The sequence below is a fragment of the Homalodisca vitripennis genome, chromosome 2 (assembly GCF_021130785.1).
Source record: "Homalodisca vitripennis isolate AUS2020 chromosome 2, UT_GWSS_2.1, whole genome shotgun sequence".
NCBI lineage: Eukaryota > Metazoa > Arthropoda > Insecta > Hemiptera > Cicadellidae > Homalodisca > Homalodisca vitripennis.
This window is the reverse complement of record NC_060208.1, coordinates 55,875,170-55,890,843: the sequence shown is the minus strand read 5'-3', so window position 1 is coordinate 55,890,843 and position 15,674 is coordinate 55,875,170. Positions and strand designations below refer to the sequence as shown.

General features: G+C 33.9%; 1 protein-coding gene across 1 annotated transcript in view; it reads left to right on the top strand.

The window, feature by feature from the left end:
- The window catches only part of LOC124353984 (signal recognition particle subunit SRP68), a 39,287-nt gene that overhangs the window by 20,940 nt on the left and 2,673 nt on the right, over positions 1-15,674 (top strand). The window contains exons 7-9 of the mRNA XM_046804086.1: positions 1,304-1,546; positions 6,426-6,587; positions 11,569-11,723. Coding sequence (XP_046660042.1) covers positions 1,304-1,546; positions 6,426-6,587; positions 11,569-11,723 — 560 coding nt within the window. The remainder of the gene's footprint in view (positions 1-1,303; positions 1,547-6,425; positions 6,588-11,568; positions 11,724-15,674) is intronic.

The window sequence follows — 15,674 nt, the reverse complement described above, 5'->3', positions numbered from 1 at the left end:
ACACTTTTAAAGTTATTTATTTTAAATACTTTTATAGTTACGATATTTTATAATAAATACAGAACCAGTGATGTGCCGAACCCGAATCCTAGATCCACAGAATATTCAACAAAGTAAATAATATTTCACTTGAAGTTCATATCTTCTATGGTTATTTTTGTGCATAGCCACACATCTGCTGCATCTTTTGTTACATCTCAGCTGCTTTGTTGGGAAGCAAATAGACAATCACTAATTTTTTAATTTGATTATTTTTCTAGGTGTATAAATATTTCCTCTATAATGTATACTTATTATTTTTATATTTTATTATTTTTATCATAAGATGAGGCGGTTTGAAATTTTTATTTTAAGTTTTAAAATTTAAAATACATTTAATGAGTGTAAATTTGTATATCATGCAGAAGAATACATTTTTTATGTGCTTTTGAAACATAAAACTACAATACAGTAAATGTATGTAAGACTTTCAAAACCTGTTTTTTGTGTTCTTTTATAAATAAAGTTATGTATAACATGTTTCATTTGAAGCATTGGTTGTGGTTGAAATAAATTTTTTAAAGGGATGATTGGGTGTTCTAAAATATTGTGCCACTGTAGTGAATTTTCTCACTTCTTGAGTTAAAACATGTTGGCTTGACCAAATTCTATAATAGGTCATAGGTGGTTCAGTATTTTTAATATCAAGGTTTTCCAACAACTTTGTTCTACTTGCAGTATAGACTGATATAATATAATGTACTTTAATTAGTACTTGCATTACTTTGATTAATTCTATTAAGGTTGTTCATGCAATTAATCATAACATAGATTCGTCAAAATGAAATAAAAATTTACATTTAATCAATAACAGTATCTTGTAAAATTTAATTCTGTGGTCATAAAATTGTTTTGTAATAGATAAAAAAAGAATGTAATAAGTGTTTCTCTTATTTTCACACTAAGTATGTAAGATATTCTTACAACCACTATTATAATCAATTATACTCTTTCCCATAAGCAAAAGATACAACACAACTAATTAACATTTTATTTTCCTTTGTACTAATTTAGTTTTGAAACAATAAAAAACACATTAAAATAAAATCAGGAAGTTGTTATGCATAAGTAAGTTAATATTATTCCAACAATTGCAAATGTATTCACATTATTTTAATTTTGTAATGTTACATCTCAATTTAATATGTTTTTAGATCACATGTCCCTCACTACCTGTCGTTGTTTTAACTGGTATCAATTGATTCTGTAAAGGTGAAAAAATTATGCTTTTCCAAGTGAAATTATATGTTCATTGTGTTTACAGACGCTTGTAGCCCAGACAAGGGACCGTAGGACGGAGGTGTTGAGTGAGACAACATGGCGGGGACGCACATTCCCTGTCCGGCCGGAGCGTGTGCGTCTGTTCTTGCTGGCAGACCGGGACTTAACAACAAATCAAGACGTGGCGGAGGCAAGCATAGCAGACCGCATAGAGCAGTTGGAGCGACATCTCATGGACTGCAAGGACGCTCTGGCCGCTGCCCGTGATGAGCTGAAGAATGATCCAGTAAAGTTGAATAAATCCATGTTTGTAATATCCAGGGAACTGTGACAATAGACACATTATATACCTTACTTTGTCAATCAGTTACAACATTATTTTTAATTTGATTCCACACTAAATATAGAAAAACAATTCCACTGTCAAGTAGTAAGGAAACAGAGGTTAAGAGGAATTAAAAAACAACAGAACATTTAACAAAAACATCACAGATTCAATTGATTAAAATATAAGAATGATAAATATTTCATGTAACACGTCAATGGAAGGCCTGCTAATGATGTATCGTAGCTAAATCTCAAGTCCACCCAATTTTTCAAGACCCGCACTGATTGGCTGTACATAAATTACAGACCGCTAAAACGTATTTTTTTTGTACTTTGTTTGTAAAAGGGTAGATAGATAACCTAATTATAAAACTATTTTTAGCCTTTTAAAATAATACTTTGCTTGCAGTGCGTATTTTCTATAATCTATTTGTGTACATACATCCCTATGAGTCAGGTGTCTATCGGTGGACAGCAACTCGCAAATTACTGATCTCTATAAAGTATTTTTGTTGCACTTTGAATATGAAATAACTTAGATAGATGAACAAATTATTGTAGTTTTGTAAATAATATTTCGCTTGCAGTTATGTGCGCGTATTTCCTTGTATTTGCTGCATCTATTCGCAGATGGTAGTTAATTGGCAGTAGGCAAATTAGCGATCATTAATATGCCTTACATACTACTTTTGTAAATATTATTTTGTTTGCAGTTTATATTTCCTGTATTTTTGTTTGAGCATTGCTATTTGCAGTTTCTCTACATGTGGACAACAGCTGCTTAGGAGTAAAAAAAATCGCTATTTTTATTTTGCCTCAAAATTGTTTGTACTTATTCATATTTCGTCCTATTTGTACTTTCATCCTGTATATATATATATATATATATATATATATATATATATATATATATATATATATGTATGTATGTATGTAAGGGCTTACACAATATAACACGAGTTTGTGAACACAATAACTGCCATAATCGTTAAAATATCCAGACCATCACTTTAATAGGCCCATCACTAATATCTTACTTACATTAAAACATTAAACATTCAACAGAAAAGAAAAATCGGCCGTCGTACACCACTGTATCAATACTGGACACACTATATCACAGAAAAACCTAAAACTATTAAAACATGTTAGCACTCCAAGATATTTAAATGCATGGGAGTCATATTACATTAATTAAACAAACACAGAAGATTTATCAAATCAAGAAGATGGACCAATACAAAATTCAATATTACTAAAACGAAGATTACAAAAATAACATTCAAAATTTATATAGTATAATACCAGTAATAATTTAATTGTATTTACATACTATGCCACACAGAACAAATTAATATAAAATCACATATGTTTAACTATTATTAAAATAAAAATTTACTTTTTGTATTTACTTTTGTGATGTGTCTGAAGAAGATATCCTTGATATCGAAAGGCCTCACAAAATAATAAAAGTATTAAATATTGGTTTAACCCTTTCAGTGCCAGACAATCTCCCTAGTGTGCGTGCAAGAAATGCCAGGCATAGTGCCATATGCTCATGCAAGAAGAGAGCCAGGCTATAATTGCCAATTTTTCAGCAGTTTGCAAAAACTGTCACAGTTTTGTTATTTATTGATGAAAATTGTTACTTTTTGTTTTGTTTTTGCTCTAAACAATGTGCTTTGAATTAATTACTGAAAAATAAATTTACTACAACATGCATTAAAAATATAAAACCAGAAAAACTTTTACTTACATAAATTTTTATGATGAATTTTCCAGTTTGGTGTAAATATAAGGCCAGTAAAAAAATCCTTGTTCCATAAATTGAGTATGTTTTTGAACCTCCACATACTTTTGAACACATACACAAAAATTTTTACATCTATCTTCAAAAATAAAGGTTTTATCATTGTTTTTCAAAAATAACGCGTATTTGGATTTTTCGCACATCTTGCTAAACACTGTTTTTCACTTTATAAAAATTATGTATTAGGCAAATATTGAGAAAAATAGCCTATTTCAAGTTTAAAATTACACAATTCATAAACACTTATAGCCTACTTAAAAGTTGTTTTTTATTTGAATGAGAAAAAAAAATTAACACTTATGAAATGGTAAACAATATGGGTGGAGTCCCCTTTTGCATGTTTTGCAAGCAAATGTGGCCTTTTTCGTTTTTCCTCCAGCCTGAGTACTTTTCTTACTACAGACAGAGCAATTAAGTTCTTTTTTTATTAGGCAATTTGTTCAAGAACATTGTCCAATCGGGATCACCACTGCCGTTATTAGCCGCATTACCCTCCCTGCTGTTTCCAGGTGAAGTATACAACATAGGCCTTTCTTTCTTGGAGGGCCAGCCATTCAGTGGAAAGTTCTTCTACTAGTGCCACAGTGTACTCTAGCCTAGGAAGGGGTTTGTCAGTATTTTTTTTATAAATTATATAGGAATTGAGTACCATGCGCCCAAAGATATTAAAAGTAACTTTTCCTCCAAAACCGGAGTGTTTTTCCTCTCATCCAGGTATGAATTTTAACATTTGGTCCCCTCCATCAACCCCTCCCATAAAATCATTATATCTCCTTATGACTTTTTGGCTTATTAGTAGTTTTGATGTGAATTTCCAAATTTTTTGCTCCTTTTTTTCATCTTCAAACTGTGCCATCTGTAGTTAAAAACTAATACTTGTTTTGTCTGGGACTGCTTTTCTCTGAATGCTAATAAAGTCATCTCATTTTTTTTGAAGTATTTCTTTTCTCCCACTTTGAACTTAGGTTTTACTGAATCAGGAAGTCCTTTGCGGTTTATACGCATGGTACCCCCGTCAAAAATGTACATTTACTGTAAAGATATTTAGCAAGCTTTAGAGAAGTTAAAGAAATTATCACAGAAAATGTGATAGCCTTTATTTAATAGGCCAGCCATCTCCAAAAGCCTTTTCACAACAAAATAGCCCAATCCATTAGATTTAATTTCATCTTTGTCACTGCCATTCGCCCCTTTATAGACAAAGAAATTCAAGCAGTAGTGGGTGACCGAGTCACATAGCATCCAAAGCTTTTATTCCCCACCGATGTCGCTTCTTTGGTAAGTACTGCCTCAGCTGACTGTGCGATTTTGAACTTATAATACTCTCGTCAATCGCAAGGTTCTGACCGGAGAAAAATGAAATTTGAAAACCCTATTTACATGGTCAATCAGTGGTTTGAACCGAGCGCACGCATCATAATCTGGCTCACCTGGTTTTGCAAGCGGAACTGTGTCAACCATATGCAAAAATCTCAATATTTGCTTGAAATCTATTTCTGGTAAACATTCTTGGGAACCAGGGAATGAAATTGACTAGAACTGGTCCACCAGTAGCTGTAAATAGTTGGCTGTTTTTTTATATGCCCATATTTATTAGTACTGCTAATAAGGCCTGCATCTCTAAGAGAGACACAGGTTTCCAGGAGTTTGCCCGGCTGTGTGGTTTCAATTGACTTTTATTTATATATTCTGTGGCATTACTTATTGGTATATTTTTACAAATGTTTCTAGGAGGGCTGTTGTAAAAAAAAGTTTGAAATAATTTGACGGGGAGGAGTTACGAGGAGGAGCATGTTTTGGACCCGTTAGCTCATCAAATGAAAACTGATGGCAAAAACCAATATTCCCATCCATTTCCCACCTCACATCCCATCCCATACCATCCTCAGAATCTGAAGAGGAGGTTTCAGACAATTGAATATAGGCCTACATTTCTTGGCCGACCTCTTGGCCTTGTTTGTAGGTTAGGCCTAGGCCTAGGGAGACTTTCAAAGTCAAGTCCTATGTCTGGGGCATCATCCTCAGATGACGAATGATCATTTGCTCTAAATAACAAGTTTATCTAGTCTAGGCCTACTAGTATTTGAAGTTGAAGGCAACTCAGGGTGATAATCCGGGTCACTGTCTGTGTTCTCATAACCTAAACTAGAAGACTCTTCACTTTCCGTTTCACTATCACTCACAACAACATCACTATCGTCTTCTAACACTCTCCGTAAAGTTGTTTTCACTAAGAGGTGATGCACTACGCTTCATTTTTGTAAACATTTTACAACAATAACTGAAACAACAACAAGTTAGCTCGGCGCAATCGGCGAAACTGCGTAGTTGGTTAGTAAACAACAGACGACAGCTGACTCAGACTAGCGACGTCCACAGCCACTTTGTATTTTGTTTTATTTATAACACTAATGTAATTGAAATACATTCAACTGAATGTTTTTTATTAGTTTATATCTTTATAAATACAATTATAACAAAATTAGGATTGTTTAGATATTTTTACGAATATTTTAAAACACGTCCGTGTAGTCGGACGCTGGCTCTTCTTGCACATTTTTACGTACGTCCGTGTAGTCGGACGCTGGCTCTTCTTGCACGTTTTATGAACGTCCGTGTAGTCGGACGTTGGCACTGAAAGGGTTAATGTTTTAATGTAAGTAAGTTATCAGTACCAATATAAGCTCCATCTACAACCATCACTAATATGTTTAAATATATAAGTTGTGTGTGTGTGTTTGTGCATGCATGCACACACGGGCATGTGTGTGCGTGTGTCTATTACTACTATAACATTACTATTTTTAAACTTGTACAGTAAACATGATTAAAATTCAACAAATAGTTAATTTAAATGCCACTAGTGTACAGACCATTTTTTAATGGTAAAACTCAAATTTAACTGAACATCAATACTTCTGTAAGCAAAAATTTGTGACATACATTTTATTCTGTAAATTCACAGTAAGTATTTTTATAATCCATAGATATTATTTAGTAACTGACAAAGTATTTATCTATGTTATAGGCCAGCAAAGGAAAAAGTTCCAGCTCCGGAGGTCCATTGAGTCCTCTGCAATACCTTGTGTCATACATCACATATATTCGATTGAGTCGCAACATTCAACGCAACAACCTCATGGTGCAAGCCGCCAAAACCTCTCTCTCTGACAAGGCTGCATCTGCAGAGGTAACAAAATATAAACCAGTTGGTAATTGATCAAATTGTGTTGAATGGTAAGGTCAAGGCTGGAATCATTGTAATCTAGCCGCAAAAACCAATAAGATTTGTGGGTTTCTTTTCTCTAATGTCCTTTGGGCTCAAGAGATAAGCTCATAAGAATTTTTCTCAATTTTACTAAACAGCTTAGTTAACCCTCCGACTGATAATGAGAAACTCCCAGAATGATACACTGGTTTTTATCTTTGCGCAGCATATTTTTTGGATATTTAAAAAAAATATGTGCTAAATGCTAAGTAATAAGTATTGTACTGTCCGCATCTGACTTGTTTGCTGAGCTTAAGGAATGCACCTGCCATTGGCTGAGGCTGTCGACTGTCACTGTCACACTTCCCCCGTGGGGGCCTAAAACTACCCGGTCCTAAAACTATTAGTTATTTGCCTTTGTCACATTATAACGCCAGGAAATTGGTGTATTTAAGTAATTATATATTTAGGGTATAATGACATTTTTTACAGAGTCTATTAACATGATCCTATATAACAAAGTTGTAAAGTTATTTAAAATTATATTAAATTATTATTTAAACCATAGCAACATGAAGTTGTTTTACTTATTATCTTGAAAAAAGTTGTTTTACTGAAACCATAGACGTTTTATAATAAAAAGTCCTTATATTTTTTCAAAATATGACACAAAAATTACGTTTTGTTTTCTAAGCTTAGTTGAGTGGACATGCGAAATACTGATTCAGATTCGAAAACTCGTGGTCGTCGTCATCGGGGGGTCGTTCACTTTCACTGGAGTCCACGCCACCAAGTTCAATAACAAGTGGTCAATGACGTCTTCTATTAATCCATCCTTTATCCAGAAGTCCTGCTCTAGTTTTAGGGTTGTGATTTTGTAAAACATTCTCTCAGTCTATTTTGGTAAACAGAGTTCAATAGCATGTGTTGTCACTTCCTCAAGTTTTGTTAAACATAAATCACCTTTGATATTGTGATTTTTTAATTTCGCGTTTCATGGTAGCCCAGGCTAACTCTTTAGGATTTAGCTCGCACATATAAGGTGGTAAATAGATTAGTACTAAATGTCCATGTGCCTTTAGTAAAGAATCTATACGGAAAATCTTTTGTGGAGGTTTGTGTTACACTATTAAATCGTACATTTCAAATTTTTTCATAGTCGTGGAACAAAGCTATATTATTTTTCATTAACCATTCAACCATGTCATTTTAACTGCATATTTAGAAGGAGGTTTATTGTCCTGAAGGCAGTGATTATGGTGCATTATCAAGGACAACTACGCTGTTTTTTGGAAGATGTGGCAATAGTTTTTCGTGAACCCATCGTTCAAAATTAACGCCATTCATTTGGACCATGGTAATCACCGCTAGCTCTGCCAGCTTTGAAAATTAAATTGCAGTTATGAAGAAATCCATCTTTCGTGCCGGCACTAACCACTATTAGTCTATTAGATGAACTCGTGTTTGTCGAGACGCCAGGAACACCAGGACCACTCCAACATTTTCCAAAAGTTAAATTGTTGTCCACCCACGTCTCGTCTAGGTACACAAATAACTTTACCCTCGTGTCTACACTTCTGTATCTCTCGCAAATAACGAGCACGCCAGTTTTACTATATCAGGCCGTTCTATTAAAACTTTCCTGATTTTTCCACATCTCTTCCACTTAAACCCCAATGGCATGAAGTAAGCATCGTAAATGTGTGTACTCCCCAAGGAAAGTTAATCTTTTTCTTTAATTGCCATTAATAATTTATGTACCGTTGGCACTTTCTTTTGTACAATGTAAAAGTAATTAATGGTATCACGAATCACTCTCTGGTCAAATTCATCGATGTGAAATTTTTTTCCTCTGAAATATGGTCCTTTTTTCCCCACGAGTACTTAAGGCTTCATTACCGGCTTCGACACCTTCTTTCCTTATAGATGTTACACTTCGCACTGATATACCCGTGTAATTAGCTACCCGGATATTAACTCTGCTTCAGTCTATGTTGGAGAGTACCCGTATTTGGTTCTTCATCACACTTTTGAATAACTCGCCTTATAACATCCCTTGCCTCTCTGTGAATAATTGTCTGTCCCTTCTTGCGCACTGAAGCCATTTTGAAAAGCTAAAAACTCACAAATACACTATATTTTAATTAAACTTCCTTTCACCTAATGAATTTACACTATGTTATACATTAAAAACATAATAATATACAAATTTGAGGTGCACTGGTGAAATCACAACTCTCTACTACAAGGTATTCGCGGCCCGGCGAATGTGCGGAGGTGACTAGTAGCGCCGTTGCCGGGACAACGGTGACGTATTGTCTGTGGAGGGGAGTCCTCACCCCACGCGCTCAAACAAGTCAGATGCGGACAATATATTAATTTTTTTGTCAGAAACCAGAAAAATTATGAAATAATACAAATATGCATTTACTATAGTATTGTTTTTTTTTTTGTACATAGATTGAAAATGTGTACTGCAAACTTTTTTTTTCTAAGTTTCACACTATGTAACTTTCACATGACTTGAGATAGTAGGATACTGTAAATGTACTAAATATAAAACTTTTTGTAGTGAACAAAAGGATAGTAACTTATATACACCACAGTATGCATATCCATATTGGTGTTAGATCAATTCTTTGGGCAAGAGGAATATCAGATAATGATGAATTGTTTTCACTGTCACTATCAATTTTCTCAACCCAACTCCTAGTTTACCAGTTTATAATCATCCAAACTACCTGATAACAAATCTGGCAAAGAAATATCATCATGCACTTCATTTGCCGATATGTCACTTTCATCATCAGAACTAATATCTTCATCGTCCAATAGTTCATGTATACAATTTGAACAAGGATCTTCCATTTCACAACATAATAATCAGTTATAAACAACTATCCCATATAATAACTTAGCAACAAAGATTGTCAAGGCCGTGTAGTGTGTTGCCAGCTGCATAGTCCGTTGGCTGTATGCCGTTTAGCATTTGGATCAATATCAGATGACGAGTAATATTATGAATATAAACTATATAAAATTAATTAATATTTTTGAATAGATGATTTGACTGGTGTAAGATATGCCTTTATAACTTAAAGGTTTCCACGTAATAATAGCGGAAAGTGACCGATGGCTGTGTCGTCTTTATAAATTCACTAGCGGTATTGATGAATGTCTGTGCCGTCGGTCATCAGTTGGAGGGGTAAGCCAAATGTGTACTTTACCGATCATTCTGCCACTCCGCAGGGTCTGCATTCATTAGTCTGGCTTCAACCCATCTTCCAACACTAGATGTTTTCAAAGAGGGCCATGTTCTGTTAGAATCCCATGTCTTGGTAATGGAATGAAATGAAATGAAATATGCCTTTATTTAAGAGGCAGAGTTAGGGCTATTTAGCCCTCTCTACTACTCAACATCACATAATATACAGATATATGTACAGTGAATGATCTTAACTAATAACAAATTTTAAATTATAATAAATGCTTAAAAATTAACCAAAATATATACATACTATTTAATAATTAAAACATAAAATTTATCACCTTAATATGTAAAAAAATTCAAACAAAGTTAAATTAAAACTTAAATTAACAGATTACTTTTTAAAGAATTTCTCGTTATTACTACATTTATTCTCTCAAACATACAGCCTGACCACAAGCACGCCACGAGCACCTTAGTCATATTCCTCCATGCTTAGAACTATATCTAGACCAACCTTTGGTATATGAAGAGATAAACCTTTTTTATTGTCTGAGATCTTAGGTTTTTCTCTACATATCGGATCTGATCCTCATTTCCCAGGCATTTACTAGAGCTTTACGGTAGAAGGCTACTCCACAGCCCGGCTCTAGCCCTATTGAAAGGCTTTCAGAACCTATCTTGGTCACGATTTCATTTCCAGAAATGCCTTTATGACTCAGTACCCAACCAAGGATAATTTTGTTCCTCGTTGTCAGTTCCACTTGGGCATTCCTACATTCCCATACTACCTTTGAGTCAAAAGAAGCAGGTGTCAAACACCATTGACATTGCCTGGCTGCCTGACAAAATAAAATATTCTAGGTCTATTCAGTGTGAACTTTCTTGAACATCTTTCAATTGCCATGACTTCTACACAAGGATATGTTACAATAAATTTATTAATTAATTGTAAAATTTGGGGTTATGCCTTCAAGTCATTATTTATATATTTAAAATGAGCCATCACAAGGTTTAGAAGGCTGAGTGCTTGACAAAGTCCCTTCCACCAGTTGATGACATGAGCAGGTGTGTCCATGTATATATAAACAATACATTTTTCTAATAACTTAACTTGGAAGGTTAAAATTTGAATAGAAACTCTACTTATATTTCTTTATAGAAATGTGGTCCGTTCGGAGACGCTCTTCAGGCCAGGTTGTTGTTTGCTGAGAGGTGAGCATGAAGCCTCTCAAGCTGACCCAAAGTCTGGCATGTGATTAACCCTGTTAATTTAACTGATCTAATATGATAACCAATTTATCATATAATACAAAACTTACTTTTTTATTTATGACAATTATAAAACACAATTTATACAAGTCGTGGCCCCACGTACATCCCACATCACTGTATAAAATAACATAAATTTGGAGACTAGATCTTCTTCTATTACTTTCATCCATAGCTGCACCACTGTAACAAATTTCGCATATGTACCATATCTCAAATTACCCAGGATATCATGTCTTTGAGTCAATCAGTCAGTCTGGGACAACTTCTAGTTTTATTGAAGTAAAATATATTGCTATGTAGATTAAAGAGTCCAAATAAAAATTGTTGTTATGGTGCAAACTTGTTTATTGTCTTGTTTCTTACTTACACTCCATGTAACAATATGTTAAGACTTTGCAATTTTATGATTGTGCATTGCACTACACTGGTTCTGGAATGATTGTGGAAATAACTTAGTAATAATTATTACAATGCTTGCAGACAGAGGGCCGTAAAACTCGGCCACAAGACTTGACACGTCTGTATGAGATCATACTGCAGAACTTGACGGAGATGCAACAGTTGCCAGGCATGGAGGAGGATCAGGAGTACCAACGGGAGATAGAGGCCAAGATACAAGCATACAAGGCGTTCAGGTAATATATTAGCTCTGATGTATATGATACAGTGGGGATTGTATTGCTTCTCTATTCTTAGTTTTAGTGTTAATAGTTTCCAACCTTTGGATTTTGGACTAAAATATTAATGCTAGATAAAAGATGTAGTGCAAACAATTTGTTCAAGAAACTTCTGAGTACTAAAACATTTGGTTTTCTAAGGTATGAAGCATTCAAAGCTTGGCTGGTATAAGTGTTCTTTAAGACAGAGTTCTCCAAAACTAACAAAACTGAAAATAAAATAATGTTGTTCAACTATAATCAATGGTGCTTATAATAATAAGTGCGCTTTCCCAACCTGAACACAATACAAGTTTATACACTTGTAGTAATTGGCAGGTCTGAATGCATCGTATTTTGCGTGACATGGTTCTTGAAATCGACATAATTTCGCGAGTTCCATCTGATACTGGTGGATCCAGGGTTGCCTCCTCTAGTATAGTGGAGTTTATCTTGGTTAGTTAAACCACCTGTACCACAGTAAGCGCTCCTCCCCCTCTACAAAAACATGTACAATGTATTGGACATTTAAAGTTGGCCGACCGATCATCCTGGACCTCGGCACTGTACGAGTGGTACACTTTAAGCGGTAAAGCGGCAGAGCAGTAGTGACTGCGAGAGACAAACAGATTTATTCGTGTTTAAATATTATTCAGTCACTGAAGTGGGGTCTCCAGACGAAATTGTCCAACTCTTATTCTTAAGTGAAAATATTATTTTTTAAAGATTTGTGTTAGAGAGATAACATAGGCCTAAAATGTAGTGTTCACCCTATAAATAGACTTAGAGTATGGTTCGTTGAATAGTATAATATGTCTGACTGTTTGATAAAAGGTACAACCCCGTTTTTTGAGTACACGAGAATATCAGTTTTTTTACCAGGCCTGATAAAGACACCTTGTGTAGTAGAAAGTTGTAGGTTTGTGGCAACTAGTAATGCTAAGAAGAGGGTGTTTGCGTTTGACATAATGCACAGCAATGACAAAATGAGTTGGGAGCTGAGTGGCAGGAAAAACATTTAATGTCTAGAATTGGTGGATAAGCAACATTGTGTGGTATCGCTTTGCCGCTCATGTTTGACGTGACTAGTGTCAAGGGTTCCACATATGTACGATACAAACATTAAACTATAAGTTGCCGCTCGAACCAGCACTCGTTGCTTAACACTTGTATCGTGGCTGAGGCCTCGGTTTCGTCTATGAACGATTGCTCTTTACACAAACGTTCTGATTGGTCAGATTACACAGATTAAAACAAATAAAGTGATATTATGTTTTTATATCACAGTCATATCTAAACCTCGACTGAACTACGTTTACACTGACAAAATATTGTGCAAGTTTTGTGTCCAAAAGTAAAAATCTTTAGTCTAAATGGGCGCTACCGTAACCAATGTTGGCAGTTGTTTGCAAGAACTGGAGATCAGTGTCAACTTTTAAAATTTAAAATATAAACATTGCCGAGATATCATTGCCGTTTATGAACAGACTTCTTATTGATTCCTGGAACAACCAGCGATACAACTATAGCAAGTACTTGCGATAGGTATCATGATTAAAATTGTTTGTCTTGTTGACACTAAGCTACAGTAGTTTTGCGAATTGTCTCACAACTTTACTTGCCTGTGTAAACGTAGCTTATCGTTGTCGCCAGTCTATAGACGTCAGACAGCCAGCCAACTGAATCAACCATGAATCTATTGTCCATACATTTTTACGTAAATGGAATATATTTTAGAAGCTTATACCATTTCTATTATTTTTAAAGGAGAAGGTTGAGGTTATGACTTGTTGTCTTAAATATTTTCATTTTCCTGAATCTTTGCAAATTCCTTTGAAGTAGTGTGGTATTCCTAGGCTCGTTCCCTCCTCCTCCCAAAAACTGATAAATAAATGAGAGATGTAGAATTCAGATGAAAGTTTTTGGATTATTTGTTTATTGTGCTAAACCGACCTTGTGTACTGGTGAAATTATTGTCTCGTACCGAAAGTCCACTGTAGACCTCTGACCCACAGTAGACCTTTGTTGATATTTATTTTTTCTTTTTGGTTGTTCCGAATTGGATATATGTATTTTCGAAACATTACAGAAAGGAAAGTTATTAGGTATACACAATGTTATGTCGACCGATCGAAAGACAGAGATAAAAACTAAGGTGATAGCAATAAGTCTTCACCGAATTTCTCACATATTATTTGCGACAAAATTTGCAAGACCACCACAGCTTTGTGACATTGCATGCAAATACAGTTGGTGACGATAAACCGTCACTGTTGCACTCGGCATTTGGGTTAAATATAGTATAACAGTATTGTTTATTTGGTTTAAAAGTAGACTAGAGATTTAGACATTTTTTACTGGGAAAAAACTGGGAATTTAAAAGAGGTTTTGAGTGGCCAACCTGTTCAAAGACTCATAGTAGGTTAGGATATCCTAAACATGATGGTAAATCGATACTGGCAAAGATTGAAGAAGATGAACATAAATGCCCTTGAAAAAGCAAGGTTTTTTATTGAAAACATCTTTATTCATTTAAATAAACATGCAGTGTACATTGTATATGGTTTTAAATCTAAACATCCATAAGTTCATTCATAATAACATAAGCGTATCAAAATATAAACAAAATAGTAAAACTTTAGCATAAATAACATGTATCTAAATCATACAAAGGTTTCAAACTATAGTGTATATTCAAGCTTTAGTGTAATTTTTTATTTATTAAAATTTGTTTCCTTATATAATTGGTTTGGTAAATGTTTAAAAAATAGTTGCACCGTTATAACTTGTTTTCTTTTTGAAAATTGTTAAACTTTACTTTTCAACAGCTATTATATTCCTCTTCCTCATATCATAATTATGATTGAATCATAGAACAGTTAATTGATTGACATCAGCAATTTGTTTAACTTATAAAATGGAATGAAAGACATACAGGCTGTGTACTGTCTTAAAACCTAAAGTTACCAACTTCTCCCTTACTGGTTCATACATGGTAAACCTAGAATATATGCATAGCAAGCTTTTGCAACATTGAAATTCTATTTAAATTGAATGTTGATGCTGAAGTGTAAATACATATTCTGAATGATATTATTTAATCAGTATTTGGAAAATTCAGCACTTTTAATGTACTAGCTTTTCACATTCTGTATTTAACATATACACCTGATGATATATTTTTTTTAATTTGTTGATGTTTATTTCCCAAGTTAAATGATCATCAAGAATAATACTTAAAAATCTTGTTGATCAAATCTATTCACCAAAAAGAAAATAGCTTAGTAGTTACATTTAAACGTTTGGGTGGTAGGTTTTCTATATTACATAACAAAAATATTCTGTGATCACGAAAAGTTGTAAAAACTTTATTTTAATGTGTGAAAGAAAATAAATTAATCAGAAAAAATTTGTATACACAACTTAACTTGTTAGTTTATATTAAAACGCACAGCTCCAACTTAAACAGATGCCTGGTCTGCCGTGTAACACAGTGATGTCAGCAAATTGGACAATGACTTATGCACATAGATGATAGCGGTTAAGCATTATGTTAATGACCCTCTTACTATATTTTATCCGATAAATTGAAAATGACTCTTCGCTACGATCCTTTCTCACTTGTATACAAATAACAATGTTTTGGGGCGTTGAAACAATGATTGGTTGAATAAAATACCTGTCCTTTAAACATAATCATTGTATTCTATTTGGGGTTGGTTAACAACTACCTTAGTTATAATTTAAGAAAAACTTTAATATAAATATGAAAATTGTTTACGTTAGAATTCATAGAGAAAATAATGCGTTCCACAGTAACAAAGTAATAAATAGTCCATTTAAATTTTTCTGGAAAAATATTTTCTCCAACCTTTACCTAGTAGCTCTTTTGACTTGACTCCCTGAAAGATAATATGCCTCGTCTTCAAA